The sequence below is a fragment of the Pleurodeles waltl genome, chromosome 4_2 (genome assembly GCF_031143425.1).
Source record: "Pleurodeles waltl isolate 20211129_DDA chromosome 4_2, aPleWal1.hap1.20221129, whole genome shotgun sequence".
NCBI classification, from domain to species: domain Eukaryota; kingdom Metazoa; phylum Chordata; class Amphibia; order Caudata; family Salamandridae; genus Pleurodeles; species Pleurodeles waltl.
Genome location: NC_090443.1, coordinates 123,386,203 through 123,411,160, shown reverse-complemented (window position 1 = coordinate 123,411,160; position 24,958 = coordinate 123,386,203). Strand labels below are relative to the sequence as shown.

The following is a 24,958-nucleotide window of genomic DNA, read 5'->3' as shown; positions in this document are numbered from 1 at the left end:
AAGCATCTGTTGTTATTACGTATTGTGGCACTGGGTCTTGGAAAGGCCGCCCTTTGTTTAAATTTATATTGTTCCACCATAGAAGCGAGAGGTATGTTTGGCGGTCTATTAACACCAGATCTGTAAGGTGACCCTGTGCTTGTGACCACTGTGATGCTAGGCACTGTTGTAAGGGCCTCATGTGCAGTCTTGCGTTTGGGACAATGGCTATGCATGAAGACATCATGCCTAGGAGTTGTAATATCATCTTTGCTTGTATTTTTTGTGTTGGATACATGCGTTGTATGATGTTGTTGAAATGTTGAATTCTTTGTGGACTTGGAGTGGCTACTCCTATTGTTGTGTTTATTATGGCTCCTAGGTATTGTTGTACCTTGCGCAGCAGAATGTTGGATTTTGCGAAGTTGACTGTGAACCCTAGTTTGTAGAGGGTTTGTATGATTTGATTTGTGTGGTGTGAGCACGTTATTAACGAATGGGTCTTGATTAGCCAGCCGTCTAGATACGGGAATACATGTATTTGCTGCCTTCTGATGTGTGCAGCGACTACTGCTAGACATTTGGTAAAGACTCTTGGTGCGGTTGTTAAACCGAAAGGCAGTACCTTGAATTGGTAGTGTATTCCTTTGAATACAAACCTTAGGTATTTCCTGTGCGATGGATGTATTGGTATATGGAAATACGCGTCTTTGAGGTCTAATGTTGTCATGTAGTCGTGTAGTTTCAGCAATGGTAACACTTCTTGTAGTGTGACCATGTGAAAGTGGTCTGATTTGATGTATGTGTTTAGTATTCTTAGGTCTAGGATTGGTCTTAGCGTTTTGTCCTTCTTTGGTATTAAGAAGTACAGTGAATAAACTCCTGTGTTTATTTGTGTGTTTGGTACTAACTCGACTGCGTTCTTTTGCAATAGTGCTTGAACTTCTATCTCCAGGAGCTCGGAATGATGTTTTGATAAATTTTGTGCTCTTGGTGGTATGTTTGGAGGGAATTGTAGAAATTCTATGCAATAACCATTTTGGATAATTGCTAGAACCCAAGTGTCTGTAGTGATTTCCTCCCATGCTTTGTAATAATGACCTATTCTTCCCCCCCACTGGTGTTGTGTGGAGGGGGTGAGTGACATGTGAGTCACTGCTTAGTTGTAGGGGTTTTGAGGCTTTGAAATTTTCCCCTATTCCTAGGGAATTGCCCTCCTCGATATTGGCCCCGAAAGCCTCCCCTGTACTGTCCCTGGTAACTGGATGGTGTTGCCTGTGAGGTGCTTGCTTGTGTGGCCTGACCCCGAAACCCCCCCTCTAAAGGGTGTTTTGCGGAAGGTGCTGTAATTTCCTCTGCTCTGCGGGGAGTAGAGTGCGCCCATGGCTTTAGCAGTGTCCGTGTCCTTTTTAAGTTTCTCAATCGCCGTGTCCACTTCTGGACCGAACAGTTCTTTTTCGTTGAATGGCATATTGAGAACTGCCTGCTGAATCTCTGGTTTAAACCCAGACGTTCGTAGCCATGCATGCCTTCTGATGGTCACAGATGTATTTATTGTTCTTGCAGCGGTGTCTGCTGCGTCCATGGAGGAGCTTATCTGGTTGTTTGAAATGTTCTGTCCTTCGTCAACCACTTGCTTTGCCCTCTTTTGTAGGTCTTTGGGTAGATGTTCAATGAGATGTTGCATCTCATCCCAATGGGCTCTGTCATAGCGCGCAAGTAGTGCCTGTGAGTTAGCGATGCGCCACTGGTTTGCAGCTTGTGCTGCGACTCTTTCCAGCTGCATCGAACTTGCGGCTTTCCTTATCTGGGGGTGGTGCATCCCCAGATGTGTGGGAGTTGGCCCTTTTCCTAGCTGCTCCTACAACAACAGAATCTGGTGGCAGCTGTGAAGTTATGAAAATAGGGTCTGTAGGAGGCGCTTTATACTTTTTTTCCACCCTTGGTGTGATTGCCCTACTTTTGACCGGCTCCTTAAAGATGTCTTTTGCGTGCCGAAGCATACCAGGGAGCATAGGCAGGCTTTGGTAGGAGCTGTGGGTGGCGGAGAGGGTGTTGAATAGAAAGTCATCCTCGACTTGTTCTGAGTGGAGGCTTACATTGTGGAATTGTGCTGCTCTAGCCACCACCTGAGAATATGCAGTACTGTCTTCTGGTGGTGATGGCTTTGTAGGGTATGCCTCCGGACTGTTATCTGACACAGGGGCGTCGTATAAGTCCCATGCGTCCTGATCCGGTCATCTTGGCTCATGGTGGTGTGAGCCGGGGAATGTGATGGAGTTTGTGCTGGTGAGACGTGAATTATAGGTGGAGGAGAGGGTGGCGGAGTAACCCTTTTCACCATTTTTGTTTGTGGTGTTTGGTCAGTTTGAAATTCCAGTCTTCTCTTTCTCCTAATAGGGGGAAGGGTGCTTATCTTTCCTGTCCCCTGCTGTATAAAAATACGTTTCTGCGTATGGTCTACATCGGTGGATTGCAGGTCTTCCTCAAACCTATGCTTTCGCATTTGGGAGGTCATTGATTGCTCTTCTGTATAAGAGCCTGAAACTGGGTCGGTTGCAGGTTGTTTTGGCACCGAAACCCTGTCTGCATCTTTTTTCGGCTCCGAGGTGACTTTTTTCTTTTTCGGAGTCAAAACATCTCGGCGTCGATCTTCGTCGGTGCCGCTGTCTCGGCGTCGAGCCGTGTCTACACCGCTATCTGGGTGTCGATGTAGGTCTCCAGCACTTTCTCGGTCCCGAGAAGGCTGCGTGCCGGTGTCTCGACCGGAGTCGGACGGTCTCGGCACTGTTTGGGCCTTTTTCGGTGCCGACGGTCGGTCACCGAATTTATGGGTGGAGCCATGGCCTGGTGGCAGTGGCGTCCCCTGGGCCTTGACAATCTTCTTATGAGTTGTTTTCGACGTCTTACTCACGGTTCGTGGATCGTCGAATTCCTCGGAGTCCGATTCGTGTATCGAAAAGGTTTCTTCCTCTTCTTGTATCTCGAACTCTCGGTGGGCTGTTGGCGTGGACGCCATTTGAAGTCTTCTGGCTCGACGGTCTCGGAGTGTTTTTCGGGACCGGAACGCACGACAGGCCTCGCAAGTGTCTTCACTGTGCTCAGGTGACAGGCACAGGTTAGAGACCAAGTGTTGGTCTGTATAGGGGTATTTGTTGTGGCATTTGGGACAGAAACGGAACGGGGTCCGTTCCATCGGCGTTCTTCTACACGCGGTCGGGCCGAGCAGGCCCCGACGGGGGAATCGAAAACTACCCCGAAGGGCTCCGGAGCTCTTCGATGCGGTGTTGATTCTAACTACGCCGATCCCGAACGCAACAATACTGACGAAAATCTTCGAAATTTAGCTGTTTTTCCGTTCCGAAACTCGGAGCGACAGGAACACGTCCGAACCCGATGGCGGAAAAAAAAAACAATCGAAGATGGAGTCGACGCCCATGCGCAATGGAGACAAAAGGAGGAGTCACTCGGTCCCGTGACTCGAAAGACTTCTTCGAAGAAAAACAACTTGTAACACTCCGACCCAACACCAGATGGCGAGCTATGCAAAACATGCGTATCTACAGCGACAGATGCCATCGAACACACAATTACTGCCCAAATAACGTAACCACCCCTAAACCCTAACAAGCATTTGCAATGTAATCTGTCTCGCATTTGCTGGAGTTAGAGCTATTGGCATTGTAAATTCAAAATTGTACTTTTATTGCCACATAAATAGGTCAACCCTGCCTCATAATTTCGCCTTTTCCTGCCATACAATTCCTGTGGCACTGCATATAACTAAAGCACTTCCAATCACCTTCTTCCTCTATCTGCAGCAAAAAAATGAAAACCTTACCACTTAGCATCCCAATTTAAATCTGTTGTGCTTATCCCAATAGAGTACCACTTTCACCACCTCACCATAGAAGTTGCTGGGTGGCTAAAACAATTCTCCCCAAAAAAAAGAAGAAGAAAAAAAGAAAAAAAAAAAAAAAAAAAAAAAAAAAAACACAACACACACACAAGACAGCCACAGAGAAGAAAAACTAGAAGGGTCACCAAAACATATCAAGAGAGTTCAAACAGTCATAGTGTCATAAGAATGTAAAGTTGGCCTGAATCAATCATGGTCATGATCGTAATAAGATTATTAAAACATATACAATTATCATATAAACCTTTATCAGAAATAAACTTTTGGCGTTAGACTAGCAGCCCCTAGAGAACACCAGAACAAAAATATAAAAATATAAATTTGTAAGGAACATGGTCATGTCACCATATTGTTAGCCCCTAATAGCATAACCCCACAAAAACAAGCATTTGCAATGCAATGGGTCTTGCGTTTGCTTGTGTGAGAGCTATTAGCGTTGTAAATTCCTAACTGGACTTTTCTTGCCACAAATTGAAAAATGAAAAGTAAAACAGTTGGCATAAGCAAGTCAATTCAAAGTGCCACAGCCACAATGAGCGAGAACGCAAGAGTTATTGGCTCCCTGCATGAGCGTCTAGAAAGGATCCCAGCTGGGATGAAAGGCTTACCAAAACCAGAAAAGAGGCCATCACACGCTGTAACAGATGGCCAACAAACATTTTCACTTAGTGAAATCGCCTGGGAGGGAACTCAGCACACAAAGGAGGGACATTTGACAAAATGCACCAATAAAAATGAAGCATTTAAAACAAGCACAACAAAGAATAAATAGCAAGAGTGGATGTTATTAAAAGCTCACAGAGAGAGAACAGGCTAGCGCGCTTGCGCACTCAACCCTAAAAAAACAGGAGAAAGTAATGCTGTGCAACCATATACTTAGCCCCTGAGGGCATCTTTAGGACTAGCAGGCTTATAGCAATGATGTTACAAACAAGGCCCTTAAAACACAAGCTATTCCCAGCTCCAAAACAAAGGTTCCAGCATTACAGCGCTCGGAGGCACTGAATGGTGTGAGGAGTTATTCTTGGGTCCCCAATAATCTAGTGTGGGGACCAAGATATGATGTAGACCGAAAGAGAACATTGTTGTGAACGTTTTGGTGGTGGTCCCATTTTCCTAGGACCACCACAGGCTGAGATATGAGCAAAAATATTTTGTAAAAGTAATGCCCTGCAAAGCTTTATGGGGTGAGTTTCCAGAGTGCAGTGAATATTGTAGTATCAGCTCTAACGCTGTGCCAGGAGAGCCGCTTTAGCTTTGAGGATTTCTGTTTCAGGTAAACCATTAATCAATTTCAAGTGTGTTTTAAGGGGCGAGCCACAAGAAATTACTGTGATTAGGTAATTATGAACAATGTGTCCAGCACTGCAATAACGCTGATCGAGCTCACGTGTGCTGTTCGGGCTTTGAGCACCATACAGCATGAAGCGGAGGGACAAAATAAAAAATAAAATAGTTCACCCACACTGAAGTATATAGGCAATCGTGCAATAATCCATGCAACAGAAGCAATCTGCAAGGCTTGACAAAAAACAGCCTCATTGCGGGACAAACGTAAAGCATTTACCAATGACATCAAGTGGTTTTTGAAAGACAAGCCCAGGAACGAATGACAGTGATGGGCATCAGATGGGCGTGGCTAAATTCCCACATTACTTCCAACAGTTCAAAGCACTTGCACACTCGACTTAAAAATGCCCTTATCCTCTTACCACACCTATGAATACCCACACTACCCAAATACCCTTAACAACCCTAAATATTCCACTTCCAACAAAATATCCATACCAGCTCTAAACCCTAGAAACACCTTTACCCATAATATTTATATATTTATTTGTACGTGGGCAAGTTTACAGGGACATTATAATTAGGTTCATGGTTTACGCACACAAAAAAAAAAAAAGTTCAAGTTATACTTATGCTAACAAATTAACTCATGTCATAAAGTTACTTGACGGCACGAGTTAGTGTCTTCTGATAAAGTATAACTAGAACTATAACTGTTACTGCTGAATTTATAGTTTTGTGTGCATAAAATGGGATCCCAACCACAACGTCCCAGTAACCTTTGTTGGTTTTGGTGAATTGATATGACTTTTTAATAGAACGCAATACATAATTACCATACATTCTACAACCAACTGGGGTTGGCCGCAGCCAAGCCCGCCCCACTCATCTCCACCCTGCACACTTCCTCTAGATATGCACGGCAGAGTTAGCCACAGGGCCTGGCCAATACCTTGCGTGCAGTCAACTACACCCAGTGCAAGCCTTTGGCAGGGAGCAGTGGGGGTTGAGGTGAGAGTACGTATGTTTTTTTTTTTCCCCTCTGCGATTTTACACTGAGGGCCACGCTGAGTGCGGCAGTGGATCCCCGGCTCTGCCAATTGGCAAAAAGAAAAATTTATTAAATTAAAAAAAAAAAAAAAAAAAAAAAAAAAAACACAAATTGGGCCAATTTTTGCCTTTGTGTGTCCTAGAGAGTCAATATGCCTGTATCCTGACCCCTTATGTCAGTTTTCACCTCTCCCGCCTCCTTTAAGGTCCTAACTAGAACTACCTACTGGTTTTCACCAGTAGGTACTATGACTGACACACACACACACACACACACACACACACACATTTCGTTGTAAAAGCACTGTATGGTAATGACTGTTGTGATGTCCCCCCCCCACCGCAGACATCCTCCCTTGAAACTGCTGGTGTATCTGCAACAATCACTGGCAGAGCGGGACTAAGCAGGCAACCTGCATCGGCCGCTATGACAACCAATTCAGCTCACCGCTGCGTTCTCTCTCAAGTTAGATGCCTGGAATAAAGATTTGACCCGCCTACTGTAAAAGCAGAGATGATCGTATTGCCACCAACAAAACTGTTTTCAAACAAGCAAGCCAAACTGGGCAACTGTGCATACGCTCTAATGTGGAACACCATCAGAAACATCAATTAAGATTCAAATCCTGCAGGAGAACAAGAAATGGAGTGAGGAAACAGGTAAAGCGAACTCTTTAGTAAACATGCTACGAACAGTGACTTAAACAGGCTGGCACACAATAACAACAGATAGTAACTGTAGCCACTGCCAGATCCTGCTCTACAAGGGCCAACACAAAATGCAAGAAGTAGGAAAGGTGAGAGTGGAAAGAGTCTGTGCCTTTTGACAACCACCACGGAACACAATCTGCATAAATAGATTCGGTAACAGGCTTCCAAACTGCCAAGATGATGTCTACAACCTCTTCATGGAGTCAAAAAGACTAACTGCCACCATTTAATTTCCATATGTGAAACCATAGCATTTTGGGTTTAGGGAAAAAGGTCATCACCCTAATATTCATGACCCTCAGAGGGCGAGAAGAAGAGGCATCCATGTGGTTAATGTCCAGTACCACCCTTGTAAAAGGTCAGCTTTTGTGTGAGGGGATGCTTCCGAGTACTGATGGTAGAGTCCAAGTCACAGAGGAGAGTTATTGTCTGCTGAGTGAGATCCTGACCAGTGCCAGGAACCACGATTCACTAGTCAGTCGTTTAAAGATGGAAATACGTGGACTCCTCACAAGAAGGTGAAGCAGCCACATTACCAGATCTTTCTTACAGACGCATGTAGTGGAGGTCAATCCAAGTGGTAGACCAGTGAACTGATAGTACTGGGATTCCATAGCAAGCCCTAGATAGTACCTTTTTGGTGGACAGAAGTAGAGGATGGAAATGTGCATCCTGAAGACAGAGGGTTGTATTGAAGTGTAATTCAAAACCAATGAGATTTGCCTCATGGACAGGATCAAATTAACCAGTTCAGAGGGCAAAGATCCAGGATGGATCAGAGATCTCAATTGTTTTTGGGGACCAAGAAGAAAAGGGAATAGAATCCCATGCCCCTCTTCCTCCAGCAAGGCATCTACGCCCCCTTGTGTAACAAATTAAAGACTTGCGCCTCAAAAACTGATGTGTGTTGTGAGGAGAAAACATGTCCTAGTAGAAGCAGGGTGGTCCTGTGTAGGGGATGTGGGTATTGCAAGATGGCTGAGGATAGCGTAGACTGCAAATGCTGATGACATCCCCTAGTTCCACCCCAGCCCTGAAAGGAGCAGCGTAGCTGCCGAGGTGTCTGGACTGGTGGAAGCGGTTGTCTGTCAGGACTGCACTCCCCCAAAGTAGTCACAAAACATTTTACATTGTGTGTCGAACTGTCAAGCTGTAGAGGCCAAGCCCAATGCACGAGCTGAGCCTCTACTGTTCTGGTGCGAGGGAGGAGTCTGTTTTCTGTCAAAAAAGCTGACTGCCATCAGAGAGCATGTCCATCAGTGAAGCTTGGACATCTTTGGATTATCCAGTGGAATGCTTCTAGGCATACCAAAGCAGCATGACAGCAGTAACTACAGATCGAGCAAAAGTCTCCACAGAGCCAAGCCAATTTCTTTTTGGATACCGCCAATTTGCCACTGACCCAATTTGTAAATTAATTTTTAATGTGTTCTGGCAAGCTGATCACAGCCATCAATTCGCAAATTATAATCAATATACATGGCCATCTTTTCTCTTATTTGTCCTACATTTATAAATGGGATGATATATTATCCAAAACATTTGAATAATGTATGCTTTTCTCCTTGAATGATACCTTATTGAACACGGTTTATAATTGCACAAGGCATAAACATATCAACAAAGGACATGTGGCATTAACTATATAGAAGGTCAAGATCTTAAAAGCAAAGCCCACAGAATAATGGTTCTCAACAGTCTAGCAGGAGCTACTGTAGGTAAAGCATTCAGGTTCTGCTTCGAAGACAGCAGTTTGACAAGTAGATTTCCTAATAACAGAAAAAACAAATCAGAGCTCACATTCAGGAGACCTGTGACATCTGCAATCCATCTATAGACTGGCACCCAAAAAAAGGTTTACACCGTGCAACCATGACAAGTTACAAACACGTTTCACTGAATGGAAAGAACGGTTCTGCTAGTGAGGAGGATGTTTGCAAGATCGCTGATAAAACATTTAACTTAGGGCCACATTGTGAGTTTGGCAGTCCAAGGACCGCCAAAGCCACAGTGGTGGTCAGACTGCCACACTCCTGGGGATCCGACCGCCAGATTACGAGCCTGGGGGTCGGTCTGCCAGGGGGCCCACAGCCACCACCAAGATCATGGATCCCAGCGAGGTGGCAGCCATCGAAGTCATGGCCAGCCACACCGGCGCAGAGTTCAGTGCAGCCGTGCTGATCACGAGTCCTCTTTCGGCCAGCCTTTTCAAGGTGGCGCCTCCCACAGGGGGACCCCTGCACTGCCCTTGGCATAGCCAGTGCTGCCCCTCCTCCCACCAGCACCCTCAGAATGCACACTTATGAGGGTGCGGTTGTGCCACGGCATTGGCCTTTGCTCCCTTAAGGGTCGAGGCCAATGTTGTGGCACGGTTTAAATCAGTCTGACAAGCGGTAACATGGTAATACGATGTTTCTGCCAGTCATCCTGGTGGAAATATTGTAATAACTTTGGGGGGGGAGGGGGTGGCTATGGCGGAGGCCCCTGGTATGACAGCAGCATCCCCCGCAACTTTGTCCTCAGTGGAAGAGCCAGAGCAGTAATGGCTGTCTATTTCTGGTGAAGTACCCAGACATCTCACACCTTGTAAGTTTGGACATAAGCCTACATCAGTATTAAAACTAGGAAGATCAGCCAGATCATCATCCTCTGTACGGTCACAATCTTTACCAGTCACTGCAATGATGTCAGATTAGGAACTGAAAATCTTCGTTATGAGCAAACCTGAGCCCTCTGCTAACGGATCATCATTAAAGTTCACATTAACAAGGAGTTGAAATGCTACCCTGAGCGATTGCCACTGGTTAGACTTTTGCAAGCATTTCTCCTATCACCTTCTGCATGTTTAATGGTTATGTCCAGATGCAGTCATGGCTGGAGCCACATGGTGTTCTGGAGAGGGCACATTTTTTTTTTTTTGACAGAACGAGTATGAAACCCGGAAAGATGATAATAAAGGTGACGAATATCCAGAAATATATATGAACTGGAAACAAAAAACAAACCCTCCTAAAACAAAAACAGACATGCAGAGTTTCTTAAATTGCAAATCTATTCACAGGGTTTGTCATAGAAAGTAATCAATAACAAAGACCATAGTTAACATGTTAATCATTGAGAATTCACATTTAAAAAGTAGCCGTCTAATGCAACCATTAAAAAGCCACTAAAAACATGCTTTTCACAATAAGTTATTTAATCATGGTGCCTTCATAACCTTTCATAATAAACAGATGGCACACAAGGCAACTGACACCTCTTTCCAATTAATCAATTAAGCCTACAGCCTTTACTGTACAATTGTCATCAGCCTAAACCTCAGGCATCGCGCATTCAGCAGAAGGTTTCACACAAAAGTGCAATAAAATCACTGCTTTCCATTGAAGAACATACCTTCTGACCAATTAAATGCTGTAAGGAAAAGCTCAAAAAGTGAGCAGATCTAAAGTCCTCACTACTGCTTCTTAAGGCTATTTTAAGGATGATCACATAAGCCCAACCACAGACCCGTGTTTTATTAAAGACACGGAGGAGAGTATTATCCCACCTCAGAATTTCATTAACTGGGTTTATTTCTCTCTTTCCCTCCCTTAGTCTCAGAAAATACAACATTGTCTTCCACCTAACAAACTTCATTGCAACGCTTCTCCGGGCTGGAGTTTCCTCAAGGAGACCGTTCTTCCAGGGACCCTTGTCCTCATTTTACGGACAGAACTGTTAAAGATTTCCACTTGGATGGGATTCAAGGCGTTCTCTCTCTAGTTTTAGCTGTTTATTGCATCAATTTTACCAATGTTTATTACTTTCTCATGACCATTCTCGCACAAGAAAAGAGGGCTGCTTGCGGTCAAGATTGGTATACCTTGCATCGCTTACTGTGTCTGATTGGTGCATTATATGTTCTGTTTTTTTTCCCCCACTGGCTGCTGGTTCACTCGCCTTTGGGATTGGTTTAATGTTGCTTGACTGTGGCTGCCATGTGATTAAAGCAAGAAAAGAAAAGCATAATACTCGCATCCGTGTCTAATAAAATTCTGACTTTCCTTCATAATTTACTTGGAAAATCTTTGATTTCCCCTGACAAATGAGAAGACTCTTGACCAAGCTTCTGACATGCTGACACCTTCCGTTTTTACTTAGTTTTGCTTTTAGTTAGCTTCATTTTGTCCTAAATGTTTTTCCAAATGCTTTTTGTCCTTTATTTCCTTTTTGGGTCGAGCGTAAGTGTCCAAACTTGTGTATACTTTTAGTATACTTCTTATGGCTTAAAGCGATTTCATTTGTTGGTTGCAGCGTCCTTTAAAAATTCTTGCTCCTTTTCTCCCTCTTTTTTCTATTTCAGAGCAGTGACCAACTACTGAATTATTCCACTTTGTTTTCTTTATCTATTGCTGTGACTGACTACTTAAGCATTTCTTTGGTGCTCCCTTTTCACTGTGGGTATTTTAGGCTGGTAGCTGCCTGCATTTTATTGCAGCATTCCATTCTTCCCACCTCCTCTTATGTTACTGACATTTGTTTTGCCTTTATTCCAGTGCTGTCCTCACCTCTGGCTCCTAAAATAAGCTTATTTTACAAAAGAAACACCTGGCTGTTTAGCTCACTGCTCACAAAAGCCACAATAGGCCCTTTCTGGTATAATGTAACTAAAACTAGAAGTAATGATGTGAAACCTGCTTAGCCTCACATCTCGAGTCTCTCCTCTAGGGCCCCTCCCTGCCAGCACTCGGACATCACACACAGGGCATTGTTTATCTCCTTTATTAGGGCCATACATCTTCTTAGTCTGCTCTTGTTAACTTATTAAAGCTTTGTTGAAACACCAGGCAGGAACGTTTGCAAGACTTGTTTCTGTTAAAATAAAAAATAAAATACTTTTCCATCCTCATTTTCAATGGTCTCTCCTCAAGGGCTTGTGATTTCTGATGTCGGTAACCGCCAGTGAAAAGACATGGCAGGAAAAGACAAAATTATGATACCCGGTTGGCCAATTTATATGGCAAGAAAAGTCCAGTTTTGAATTTACAATGCCAATAGCTCTAACTCAAGAAAATGCAAGACCTATTGTATTGCAAATGCTTATTTTTTGTCCCCATGTTTTGTAGCCAAGCCCATCTCCATTAGTGACTTGCTAGTTTAAGAATTTGTTTAGATAGTTGACTTAGGCGATTATTAGGTTGCCTTTATGTTTAGAAGAGCTGTTCAGCGTTTGTTTTCAGAGCAACAGATTCTTCTTTTATTCTTCTGTATAGCCCATTGAATGTTTAGATAGCATAAACATTTTTTCGTCGGGCCACCCTATCTTTATAGCCTGGTTTTGAGAATCATCTAGATTAACCAGAGAATAAACTAAAAAAAAAAAAAAAAAAAGCTTTAACTTTATTTCAGACTTGGGTTTTCCTTGTGTGGCCAAATTGTTCATACTGTAAATGAAATGTTGATTGACTAATGTCAACCTCTCTTACCCTTTTATTAGGGTAAAAAGATCCGTCAACTGAGTTTAGAGCATAACCAAAATGCTCCAGCAGTGGCAAAGGGTACCACAAGTCTTGGATATGTCTCTAGGATTGGGGGTTTACATCCCTAAGTTTAGGGAACATTGGCTTTTTAGTCTGTTCACCTGTACAACGGGTGGGGGTAATTTGTTGTTTGTTCAAGCCTCCCTCTGCTTATATTTGTATTTTTCAGTTAAGGAATTGCTTAATTTCTAGAACCGTCATTATTTGTATATAATGGTATAGGTATTTTAAGGGAGGGGGTTGCTGTTACTCAGTTATCACCGGTAGGGAACGTTTTTTGCATTTAAACTCAGATGAGGACTATGTTGAAGCCTCACTGATACTAGCCGCTGAGTTGATGTAGCCAGCTTGGTGAACGATGTTTCTTAAGATATGGCATATATTGTCTAGTAGTGACTATTTTATTATGATGAGCTCCAAGAGGAAAAAGAAGTGTTTCTTGGCAAAATAAAACATATAGGGCCACTTGCATCATAATGAAGCTATACAAAGTTGATTGATATGAAATGCATATAAATACAACTAATAGATTACAGTTGAAATTTTAGTATTGGAAGGGGCGGCAATCCATGAATATGTCCTGCAAAATATTAAGTAGCCTTCATTCCTGAACTTTATCCAGCTCACTGTGACCGGCAGAGGAAGATTTAAAAAAAACATCAGGTAAATTATATCTGACCTAGCCTGGTGTATGGGTGAGCGGAACTATTCGATCCATGTGGATAAACAAGGGTAAAGGATCCAAAATGGCACTCACAACCAGTTGTCCCTCCTACTTACCCTGTGTTGACTCATTTAGGGGCACAGCACAAACAGGAGTGGAGTCATCTCTTTACAATGGCTAGTGAAAAAAGCTACAATGCCCAAACTAGGAAGGAGCCTTTAAAAAAAGAAAGGATGTCACCATCAACTGTGGGGCACAAGAAAATATCAAACTCCGTGTGAAACCTGACCAGGGAAGGATGTCCAGATCAGATCCTAGTGCACTTCTGGACACCATGTGACCTGGAAAGTGATGGTGTCCAAAACAGAACTTTCAAAATAATAAACGTATTGTGTGTGCTAGATCAGATATCCCTGGGAATCAGGGCCTAACTGGTGCGATTGTATGAAACAGCAGGAAGAATAAGCATTCTATAGAGCCTCTCTGTGGTTAACCCACTAAACCACAAACACCGTTCACCTGCTCCTTGTACAGTCTATCAATCTATAGTAGATTACCGCATTCTGACTGACTTGCATTGCATCACCTCCAGCGATTATCAAATGTCAGGAAAGCAAAACCATAATAATTTGTTCCTGGACCATACTGTGGATAGTTTTTGTGACGAAAGGTCCAGGCACTGAAGAATCAACTTTTGACATGCAGAAATTGGGAGGACTGTCCACGAGGTCATGGTGGGCATGACTTTCAAACAACCACAGAGCCGTATAACATCAAGTTTGGAGCTCAATGCGGAACAGAACTTTGCATTTGCTGCTGAGCACGTGGGCCAAGCACCACGCAGATCAGAAATTCCTTATGCTCTCATGTCAAAGCTACTCAGACCAAAAAAGCACCAAGACTATCAGATAGTAAAAGCAGAAATGGAAACTGTAAGGATTATCAGGAAAATATAAGATGGGCAATAGGAATCTGTGCAGACAAGTAAACTATCTAGCTAAGGATCACCTAAACAACACACCTTTGAAAGTTGTGAGGATAGACATTTACCTGACAATATTGGGATGGTCGAAATGCTCCAGGCGCTTTAGCAGAGCCACCTCCCGTACTGTTGAAAGGGGAAGTCCATTTTCATTAGTCTGGACGCGAACATTTTTCAATGCAACAAACTTTCCGCTCTGCAGGTCTCTAGCTTTGTACACCACACCATATGCGCCGACTCCAATTTCCGCCACAGGTTCATACTTTGCTTGGACTTCCTTCGCCATGCTGACTCTGGTGAATGTGGAGACTTCCACAGCTGACCCCTTAGGCTGGTCAATAGGAGGCAATCTGCCCTGCAAATGCACCAAAAAGGTAACAGCAGCACATCATTACAATAATAAAACACTCACTGAAAGCCATACAGAGTTCTCCGTTATGGGAACTTTATAAAAAAAAAATCTTCAAAAACACTGATTATTAATTAATATGGAGTATCTGCATGCACAAGCGGGTTCGCAGATCACATTACAAAATAAACAAAAAAAAAATTGCTTCCATAAGCCTATGGTCTTAAAAAAAGTGAAACTATACAGTTGATTAAAACAACCAAAATCCATCACAATCGCAACATTCAACCACCCAAATACCTAGGGGTCCTGCCCAGTCACCTTGGTATTGTATATGTATCTTTTGTGTTACTTTATTTTTCACTTAAAACCATTTTTTAAGGTGCTTAGTATTGAAGTTGTTTTTGGCAGGGTATGTTGAAATCTAACTTGGTTTTCCCCTCTGTCATCATCAGTAGAGACTCGGCCCTCTTCCCAAAACAATGGGGCTTACTTGATAATGTTTAGGGTTTTTCAACCTATTTCTCATATTGCTTATATTTTTGGAGGTGGAAAACGTTCTTAGCCAAATAGGTGTGCACCCTAGGAGAAAAATATTACAGCCAATGTCAACATGAAAAGCAATACCTCTGGAGCAAGACACCGCAAGACACACACTTTGCTAGGAGCATGGTTACTTAGTGCACCGTTGCACAAACTGGGGTCAGATAGCATTGCACACACTTGACCAAAGGCAAAAGAGCAGGCTTTGCAAAACGGAGGCCAGAGAGCAAACTCTTCAAAACTCCTCCTTGGCTATCTCACAAGAGGTTAACCTTTCTGAAGTGGTCTATGCCCTGCGAATATAACCCTCAAAACCCTTCTGACACAAAGGATAACCTGGAGACTCATTATGGCCGAAACTGAATCTGAAGGAAAAAAAAAAAAAAAAAAACACAGAATCTCTGAAGTTATATATACACCTTATGTTACAAGGAAGATCACACAAGTCCCCACCATACCATTGTACACGTCTAGCAGAGAAGATCTTTGTATGAGACTTTAATATAAAGAAGGCCTCCTTTGTGAGGCCACACCATTTTGTTGAGGTACAGGCAGATTACCAAACTCCTATTCTCCTTGGCACGAATGAAGACCAACCTGTGGATAAAGGCCTCCCTGGAGTAGCAAGATGTGCAAGTTACTATAGGTTCAGTACAGCACACCAAGGCTGGCAGTTTCTTGTCTTATTATGGAGTGGTTTTTGAGATCACTTGCAAGAACATCCCCATGTTGAACTCTAAGTGGTAACATCCGGTTACTGGGGAACCATTTCAGGGCTTTTTTTTTCCTAACCATGTGCAAGGACATCCACAGAACAGTGCATTAACTTTAGCTTTATCTTCTTCGATAACATCCTACGAATTTGAAGCATTCCGAAAGTGTCGATTTGGCCCTGGGCGCATCCACAAAATTAGGTTTATTTGGTTTCCTTCAATCTGTAATTCCTCACACATCTTGCCTTCTTCTGCTCTTCCAGTTATAGCTCAGCTTGTAACAGACAACATACCAATTTAGTTGGTTTCCATCAAGGTCCCTTGACTCCTACTCGTAGATACAGCTCGATTCAGGATCAGAGTATCATACCTTTCCAGTTTCAAGGAGTCTCGACCATTATGTTGCCATGGTGGCTTCTCAAAGTTCTCCAAACTAAAAGGAAAGATTTAATGAACTGAAGTAGCAATTCCAAAAATGGCACCTACACATTTGTTATCCAGACGTGGTTAACTTTGGAAACATTCTCAACCATTAGCTCCAAGAAACTACTTTTCCACTGTTGAATCAGACAATTTTTCAGTCCTGTCAGATTTCTTGTAGAGAAAATGACGTCCAATCCTACAACTGTCAGTGGAGACAACAATACTTTATTTTCCCTTATTTGTGTCCCTTAAATAGAACAAGTGGTCACTATTAAGACATGAATCGCACACAAGACCAAATTACGCTACTGCTTAATGTAGTCCTTCCTCCTAGATGGACAATGGGGTATTGGGGGAGCCGAGGTCTTGCCCGGTCTCCCCCCAGGCTGATCGGGCGATGGAACGGGCCACGAGGGGATTGGGTCAGTCATTGGACTATTTGGCAGGATGGGGTGCGGGCGGCCTCTTTGGCCGTTGTTCACACCCAGAAGGTGGTACTGTTTTTTTGGGGGCGTTTTAGGTCAGAGATAATTATCGTCAGTGAGAGGATTTTGCTTTGTTTTTTGCTGTGGTCATGGAGTCCAATTGCGTAGTTCAGGCTTTACGGGTATTGCGGGAGGCTGGGAGGGAGGACCATGATAAAAGAAGGCGTGTTAGACCAGGCATGGGTGGGGCTGAAGAGACCGAAGAGGTCTTCAGCTGAACGTGTGTCTGCAGCAGTTTTAGCCTGCAAGTCTCCTGAAACAAGCCCAAGGAAATTTAAGAAGTTTAAAACAAAGAGCGTGGCAGGTAGGAAGGTCTCGGTTTCACCCGAGCGTTTTGAGGGTGAGGAACAAGTAGCGGCGGATTTACCTCTGGTTTGCACCGTGCGCGGAGGTGGTGCCCATTTCTCACAGAGGTCCGGGGCATCCTTGAGGCAGCAGTTAGCAGGGGGTCCTCCGTGGAGCTTGCGGTGCGGTCTGGTCTGGTCGCGAGAGGTGGCACGCGCGGTGTCCAGTTGCGCGCTCAGTGAGACGCGTGTGTCCAAGAGCGCAGTGAGTTGCGGAGGCCAAATGGGGGCATTCAAGGTTAGAGCGTGCGCGGCAAAAAACGCACGTGCGCACAAGAGAGGCTTCAGCGAGCCCCACTTGCTTTAGAGAGCGGTGGGGAACGCTGCGAGACACTGTTAGAGGAAGGCACCTTAGGAGGGGCCGCCAATATGGCCGAGCCCTCAGTGGAGGTATTTTTAAGCAACATGGGTAGCAGCAGGTGCTCTTTTGCTTACGGGCGGGGGGGTGCAGTGCTTTCAGTGGACAATGAGATTGTAGTGATCTACTCTTATGAGGAAGGGGAGATTGTTGAGGTTTTTGGTGGGACGGGGAGAGGCATCAATAATTTAGCAGCTGCAGGTTTGGGTGTACGGGGTAATAGTTTTTTGCAGTGGGTTCCTAGGGTGGTTAGTCCCATGGTACATAGAGTGCAGGAGTGGGAGGTTGCCAATCAGTCAGTTTTCAGAGCAAGGGAACAGGTCGAGTTTGTGGCCGAGCAGGGTTCTGTGCTGCGGGGTAACATTTCTGGTGTGACCAGAGAGGATGGTAGTGCGGGTTCTGCGCAGGTGAGATTGGATTTTTGGATGCAGGATCAGAGGGCGTACTGGCCTGGGTGTGAGGCTGCTCATGTTTGACGGACATGGGATAGCCACGGCAGATCAATGGTTGGGGCAGCCAGCTGGTTTTCGAGTACGGGTGGAGATCAGGGCATCCCCAGTACACCGGGTGGAAGAGAGGGCACAATCCGGAGCGGTTCGTCCAACTGCGAGGGAGGCACCAGTTCGAGAAGGGGGATCCTTGGATCCTACTTTAAGTGTCACTCAGACGACTCCTGCTAGCCAGAGCGCTATTTCAGGTCTGGTCACTGAGGAAGAGGAATTGGATTATGAAGAGGAAGTTCCAGTTTCTGGAGTGCAGTCAGTGGCGGCCCAGAAGGCCACAACGAGTGGGCGGGCGGTCCAGGGTCATCGTCTGTCATGTTGTCGAGACTAGGCTGGCAATTTACGTAGAGGTGAGGTCGCAAGGGAGTCAGGTTTGGGGGGGGGGGGGTGAGGGGCAAGTTGTGGTGATACAAGGATGGTTGTGCAGAATGCAAAGAATGTGGATGTGACTATTCAGGCGGAGGCAGGGGATGGGGCAAAGGAGAGTAAAAAGTTGGGAGGTTCTTCGAGTACTACTCAGGCGGTTGCAGGTAAGTCGGTAGTGGATTGGTTGGCCAGGGTGGTTCTAAACGTTAAAAAACTACCATATATGGGAGTAATGCCTTTGGGGGCGCATCTCACTTAAAGTTTAAAGGAAAAAATATGGAAAGGTAAATTCATTGATGTTTTTAAAATTACTCCATAGAGAAGTGCAGGCACAAGAAGGTCCTAAGGAAGAGGAATGGGAGTTGTCTCGTAGACCTAAGGTGCCAACGACAATTGAGAATTGTACTTCTGCCTTTTTGATTTATGCAAGTGTTTTGTGCGAGCGTTTTACGGATAATTGTGTGGCCCTCTTTAAGAATGTGGCTGTGGTGAGAAGGGCTCAGATGAATTATGGTTGGTTCGGCTGGTTTCATTATGATGAGGAGTTTCGAGACCATAAAGCTATTTATCCGGAGAAAGTTTTTTTTGGGGGGGGGGGGGGGGGGGGGGGGAGAGGAGATTGACAACGAGTTATGGATGCAGTGGTTGAGAACTGCCAGGAATGCACCTACGACCCGCACAGCTTGTGGCTTACCGGTTCAATAGCTTTCAGGGGCGTCCCACCCAATTTGGGGTGGGTTTCGGACAAAGAGGTCAGTTCCCGCATAATAGGGCATGCTGGTCATTTAACAGTGGACTGTGTACTAGGCAACAGTGCAGATTTAGGCATGACTGTTCCAATTGTGGGGGCAGCACCCAGCATACCAATGTTTTGGTGGATTCAATTGGGCGGGACAAGGAGTGCAGGGCAGAGAGGCAGACAGAGGCAGGGCTCACAGACAGCAGCTGGCAGGTAAAGGGCCCTACTCCTATTAAGTTGGAGGTGATAGGCTATTGGTTGCAATCTTACTCGCGGTCGGAGGAGGCAAAGATATTGACCCGGGGTTTTCAAGAAGGTTTTAAATTATGTTATCAAGGTCCGAGATTGAGGAGATGGGCTAATACCTTGAGGTCAGCGAGACAGTTCCCGGAAGTGGTGAGGGCTAAACTCCAGAAGGAATTGGTTTTGGGTAGAATTGTGGGGCCCTTTCGCAGTTGGCCATTACCTAATTTGACGATTTCACCTCTCGGTGTGGTACCTAAGCAGCAGCAAGGGGAGTTTCGCCTTATTCACCATTTGTATTGGCCTGCTGGAGCGTCGGTAAATGATTTTATTGCTCCAGAAGATTCGGCGGTTCACTATGCATCTGTGGATTATGCAATTTCTTTGTTGAGAAAATGTGGGCGTGGTGCTGAAATGGCTAAATCAGATATTCAGTCGGCCTTCCAGCTTTTGCCAGTGCACCCGGAAGATTTTTCATTGTTCGGTATGCAGTTTGAGGATGCCATTTATGTTGATAGGATGTTACCAATGGGTTGTTCAGTATCTTGTTCTCTTTTTGAGATGTTTAGTACATTTTTACAATGGTTTGTTCAAGATCAGTGTGGGGCGAGGTTTGTTGCTCATTACCTGGATGATTTTTTATTTGTTGGCAGACCTCAGTCTGGTGAGTGTGGCAATGTGTTGGCGACTTTTGAGAGGTCGATGGCAAAGTTTGGGGTTCCTTTGGCTCAGAAAAAAAACTGAAGGGCCTTTGACTTGCCGGAGTTTCTTGGGAATCGAATTTGACTCATGTAAAATGGAAGTAAGGTTGCCACGAGAGAAGGTACAGCATTTGGTATCTTTGTTGGAGGAAGCGGTCAGGAAGCCGAAATTGAAGTTGCGTCAGGTTCAGTATCTTGGGTCATTTGAATTTTGCTTGTAAAGTGATTCGGGTTGGCAGTGCTTTTTGTAGGCGCTTAGGCTTTGCGATGAGAGGAGCAGTGTTACCGCACCATCATATTCGGCTTCAGGCGAGTGTCAGATGATCTGAGGATGTGGATTGGTTTCTTGCAGCAGTTTAACAAGGTCATCATGCTGGTGGATGATTCTGACTGGCTTTGGCAGATTCAAATTTTTTCAGATGCCTCTGGAACACACGGTTTCAGGCTATTCTGGGATGGCCATTGGGCTGCAGAGAGATGGCCTTTGAGTTGGTGGAAGGCTAAACATAGCATTGCCTTTTTGGAGTTTTTTCCACCAGTTGTCGCTTTGTCCGTTTGGGGTTCCACCTTTGAGAATAGAAATGTGATTTTCAATGTGGACAATCAGTCTGTGGTCAATTTAGTAAATTCGCAGAGCGCAGGGGATGAGAAGGTTCTTAAGTTTCTGAGAGTCTTTTTGCTGAAATGTTTGCAATTGAATGTGATGTTCAAGGCAAAATATGTTCCTGGTGTCAATAATGATGTGGCTGATGTGTGGTCTCGTTTCCAGTGGCAGGGATTCCGTGGGTTGGCACCAGGAGAGGATGTGCTGAAGACGGCGGTTCCCAGGGAGTTATGGGAATTAGGAGAGTGAGGATGTTGGAGCTGGTTCAGCCATCTATAGCTCCGTCCACTCGGAAGAGTTATGCGCAGGCCTGGTTGGAGTTTTTAAAGTCAGGTGCTGTAAAACGGGAGGGGGGCGTTGAGGCTTGGGAGAAACGGAGGGAAGATGAGGTTCAATTTATTATGCAGCAAATTGAAATGGGTTTGTCTGCTGTTACCATACAAGGTAAGCGGTCTGGTATTTCTTTTTATGGGAAGTATTTTTGGGGTTATGACCCTGCTGAGGGTGAACTTTGTAGAAGATTGATTTCGGGTTGGGCCAGGGAAGTGGGGGCGAGGAGGGATCGTAGGCAGCCTATTACATCGCATTTAATGCAGGACCTGCTGGGAGTTTTGGGTGAGGTTTGCTTTTCTGATTGGGAGGTCAAATTTGTATCGCTCTGTATGTCCTGGCTTTTTCATGGAGCATTCAGGGTTTCAGAACTTTTAGGAGTTAAAGGACATGATGGCATTTTACAGTCCGATGTGCAGGTAAGGAAGGGGGCTGTAGTGATTTGGCTGCAAGCATCAAAGATGGATCAATTGGGGAGGGGCCAGGAGGTAGTTTTGCAGGGTAATGGGTCTTCACTCTGTCCGGTTAGGCTGTGGTGGTCCTTTGTGGGAGGTTTGCCAGAGTCATCAAGGTTTGTATTCTTTCATGAGGATGGTTCACTCTTAACAGCCCATCAAGTGCTTGTTGTTTTGAGAAGGTCTATGGGTTTGTTGGGTCTAGATTCTCGGTGCTATGGAACGCACTCCTTTCAAATTGGAGCTGCCACAGAAGCCAAACTATTGGGTAAATCTGATAGTTTAATTATGGGTTTGGGGAGGTGGAAATCACAATGTTTTAAGCGCTACGTTCGTCAGTGTCAATGATGGCATGCTTTATTGGTTGGTTAGTTGGCGAGGTGGGTTTTTATTTACGCAGCTATGTTTTTTTGTGGATTCTGTCTGTCTTGTTCAAACTTTCTTTCTCCCACTACTTCCTTTCTTTCACTTTATTCTTTTATGTAGTGGTAATTAAGCGTTTTTTCATGCGTTTTTCGCTGTTCTCTCGTAGGTTGTGTCGGGGGACCCGATGGAGGCTGTTCCGTGTGGATAGTTGGGCACTCTTGTGCTGTGGGCGGAGAAGCAAGCGTCATCCAGGCATTTCAGAAGGCAATTAAGTTTAGATGGAGCGAGAATTAGGATCAGTTGGGTTGGTAAGAGCGGCATGAGGTGGGCTAAGCTGTTGTTGGTTCTTTCGAGAAGGATGGAGAGAGGAATTTGTCCGGATTTATTGGTTATTCATCTTGGGGAGAACAATTTGGTCTCTCTGTCAGGTATAGGATTTTTGAAAGCAATGAAAATGGATCTGGTGAGGATTAAGGAACGCTGGGCTGGTACGCACATAGTTTGGACAGGTTTAGTTCCCCGTAGGGTTTGGAGAGGTGCGTATTCGATTTCTGGCATAGAGAAGCAAAGGAGAAAGGTGAATAGGGAAATGAGCAAATTGTCAGGATAAAGGGTTTTCTTTTTTGTTGCATGAGAATTTAGTCGCATCGGAGGTCGATTTGTTTTGGCAGGATGGCGTGCATTTGACCTTCATGGGTAATGAGCTCTACTTATTGGATCTCAGGATCATGATCGCAGATTTGTTGGGGGAGAAGCTTTGGGATCGTTAGTTTTCCTGGGTGGGTCAGGAAAACGTGTGGCGGGTTTTCCTGTGTGGCATGGGATTTGCACATAAAGGCTTTGGGGGGGGTGGGGGGGGGAGGGGATGATGCGGAAAGATTTGAGGGCAAGGAGGTTTTAGCAAGGGTCACAAGGGAGGAAAGGCAAGGGGAACTACATAAGGTGGGCAGCAGGACAGATGGGGAAGGGATTGATCAAGGGCTATTGGGGAGGGGCAAGTTTAGAGGGTGGGGGCGGGGTTAAGTGGAAATATTGTTTAGTGAGGTTTTCTAGTTTTGTGAGGCTTAGAGCCAAGGTTATTGTTTTATACCAGACCTGTTCTATTAAAGCGGCCTTTTACCCCTTAAGACGAGCTTCTGTAGTCTGTCCAATTTATTCCTCCCGATGGGGGATTGAGGGGAGCCAAGGTCTTGCCCGGTCTCCCCTTGGGCTGATCGGGCCACGAGGGGATCGGGTCAGTCATTGGACTATTTGGCAGGATGGGGTGGGTATATAATAATAGGAGGGCTGGGTGTGGGCGGCCTCTTTGGCCGTTGTTCCCACCCAGGAGGCGGTACTGTTTTTTGGGCCCACCCGCCCTCCTTTCACTTAGATGCTTAGTTTTTTGTTTAGCTGTTGGTTTTTGTTGTTTGTTGGGGGTAAGACTTAAGGTTTATGTTGCTTGCTGGCTTAATTAGGCTCTAATAGGACAGGTATGTGATGCGGCGTTTTGTTGTTCATCTTTAGTATTTGCTCAGTTATGTGTCATGCCGCTGGTAGGCAGGTCTGGTGGGGGATTTGCACATAAAGGCTTTTGGGGTGAAGGGGATGATGCAGAAAGATTTGAGGGCAGGGAGGTTTTAGCAAGGGTCACAAGGGAGGAAAGGCAAGGGGAACTACAAAAGGTGGGCAGCAGGACAGATGGGGAAGGGATTGATCAAGGGCTATTGGGGAGGTGCAAGTTTAGAGGGTGGGGGAGGGGTTAGGAGGAAATATTGTTTAGTGAGGTTTTCTAGTTTTGTGAGGCTTAAAGCCAAGGTTATTGTTTTATACCAGACCTGTTCTATTAAAGTGGCCTTTTACCCCTTAAGACGAGCTTCTGTGGTCTGTCCCTTTTTTCCGCCCGATGGTGTAAGGAAGACCAGTTGTTTAACAAGTTCAGCGAGTCCTGCACGTAAAAGGGGGGCCAGGAGTGCCGCAGCACCCCAATATACATTTCAAATGTTTTGACGGGAAATTAACAAAATGCAAGATATTATTTATCAGACTTAAAGCATTCAATTACACACTTTTACTTGACATGAATAGTAGAAGGGCAAACTGCTGTTCATTCTATTTACGTGGAGATCTGTGTTTAATCTTCTGTTTTCTGATCTGCAAATGTATGTTATTTTGTAATTTCAACTGGTGAGATTCTTGATACGGTACAGGATAAAAGAGACTGTTATAGTATTCCTGACATTTTCCAATATGTATTAATAAAAATATGATTGTTAAAATTAACTCAACATGTGTATCAGCAACACGAAAAGTACACACAACCCTCAAGTCGATGGCCAACGACGGAAAATTGCATCAGCATCGACGGAAAATTGCATCAGCATCACTGCATCTAAGCATGCCTGAATCTGGAGCTGCCCTTACTTGCGAGGCCAATAAAATCGGTGTCAAAGAACATTCAGTTCAAATAACGCCCATGGCATCTTGATTTATAAGTTTACAAGGCAGGTCTTAAGAGATCAGGGACTTCACATACGAGTAGATATAGTTAATGCAAATAACCACAAAGAAAACTGGTCTTGAGTCAGGCAACCTCTTCTTAAAAATACCTAGTATAAAGCAGCACAGTGCTATACTGTGTTTAACTTAAGCACCATCTACGAACTAGAATATGGTTTAGAGTAGCATAGTAACACTCTCCAGGAGAGCCAGACTTAAGAACGTCGGCTAGAATGTATACGGGGGGGGGGGGGGAGGGGGAAATCAGTGACCTGAGGGTCATCCCAGTTGTGCTCCAAACCAGTCACTGAGAAAATGTTAAGAATTATGAAGACGTGTGAATTGAGATCTGGTAAGACTTGCCATGGAATGGTGGCTGTCTAAGAAACTCCTGTTTGGAAAATCCTGGCCGTTTCTTTTTTTGGCTGTTTGTTGAGTAAGAGGAGCTAAAATAAGCCTCCTGAGCATTACAAAAGAATCTAGAGAAAACACAATCTTCCTTGGCCCCTCTTCTACGGCCTCCTTTAGCAGCACTTGAGAAAGTTCCTTCAACAGTTTTTCTGTGTGTTGTGTCTTTCTCTTTTTTTTGGTTCTGCAGTGGTGGGAAGGTGAATGTGCAACCACTGGTGGTTTCTCTGTGCTCTCTCTTCCCTTTCCAACGGGCCCACGCAGAAAGGAACCAAGAGGAATCCAGCAACAGAATCCAGGTATTTGAGTGATTCAGATCCACCCCCCTCCACTGCCCTGGCATACGGGCTGACCTCCCTCCTGTGTAATGAGGAGGATTTGGGGGATGGAGTGACGGAGTTCAGAGACAAATTTTTCCTGAAAATGTTGCCAGCCT

The 24,958-nt window shown here is 44.8% G+C and overlaps 1 protein-coding gene across 2 annotated transcripts in view; it reads right to left on the bottom strand.

Moving 5' to 3' along the window:
* CDK4 (cyclin dependent kinase 4) overlaps window positions 1–24,958 on the bottom strand; it is a 369,431-nt gene that overhangs the window by 317,299 nt on the left and 27,174 nt on the right. For both annotated transcript variants that reach the window (XM_069230925.1, XM_069230926.1), the window contains exon 2: window positions 14,183–14,469. In XM_069230925.1, coding sequence (XP_069087026.1) covers window positions 14,183–14,400 — 218 coding nt within the window. In that variant the 5' untranslated portion in view covers window positions 14,401–14,469. The remainder of the gene's footprint in view (window positions 1–14,182; window positions 14,470–24,958) is intronic.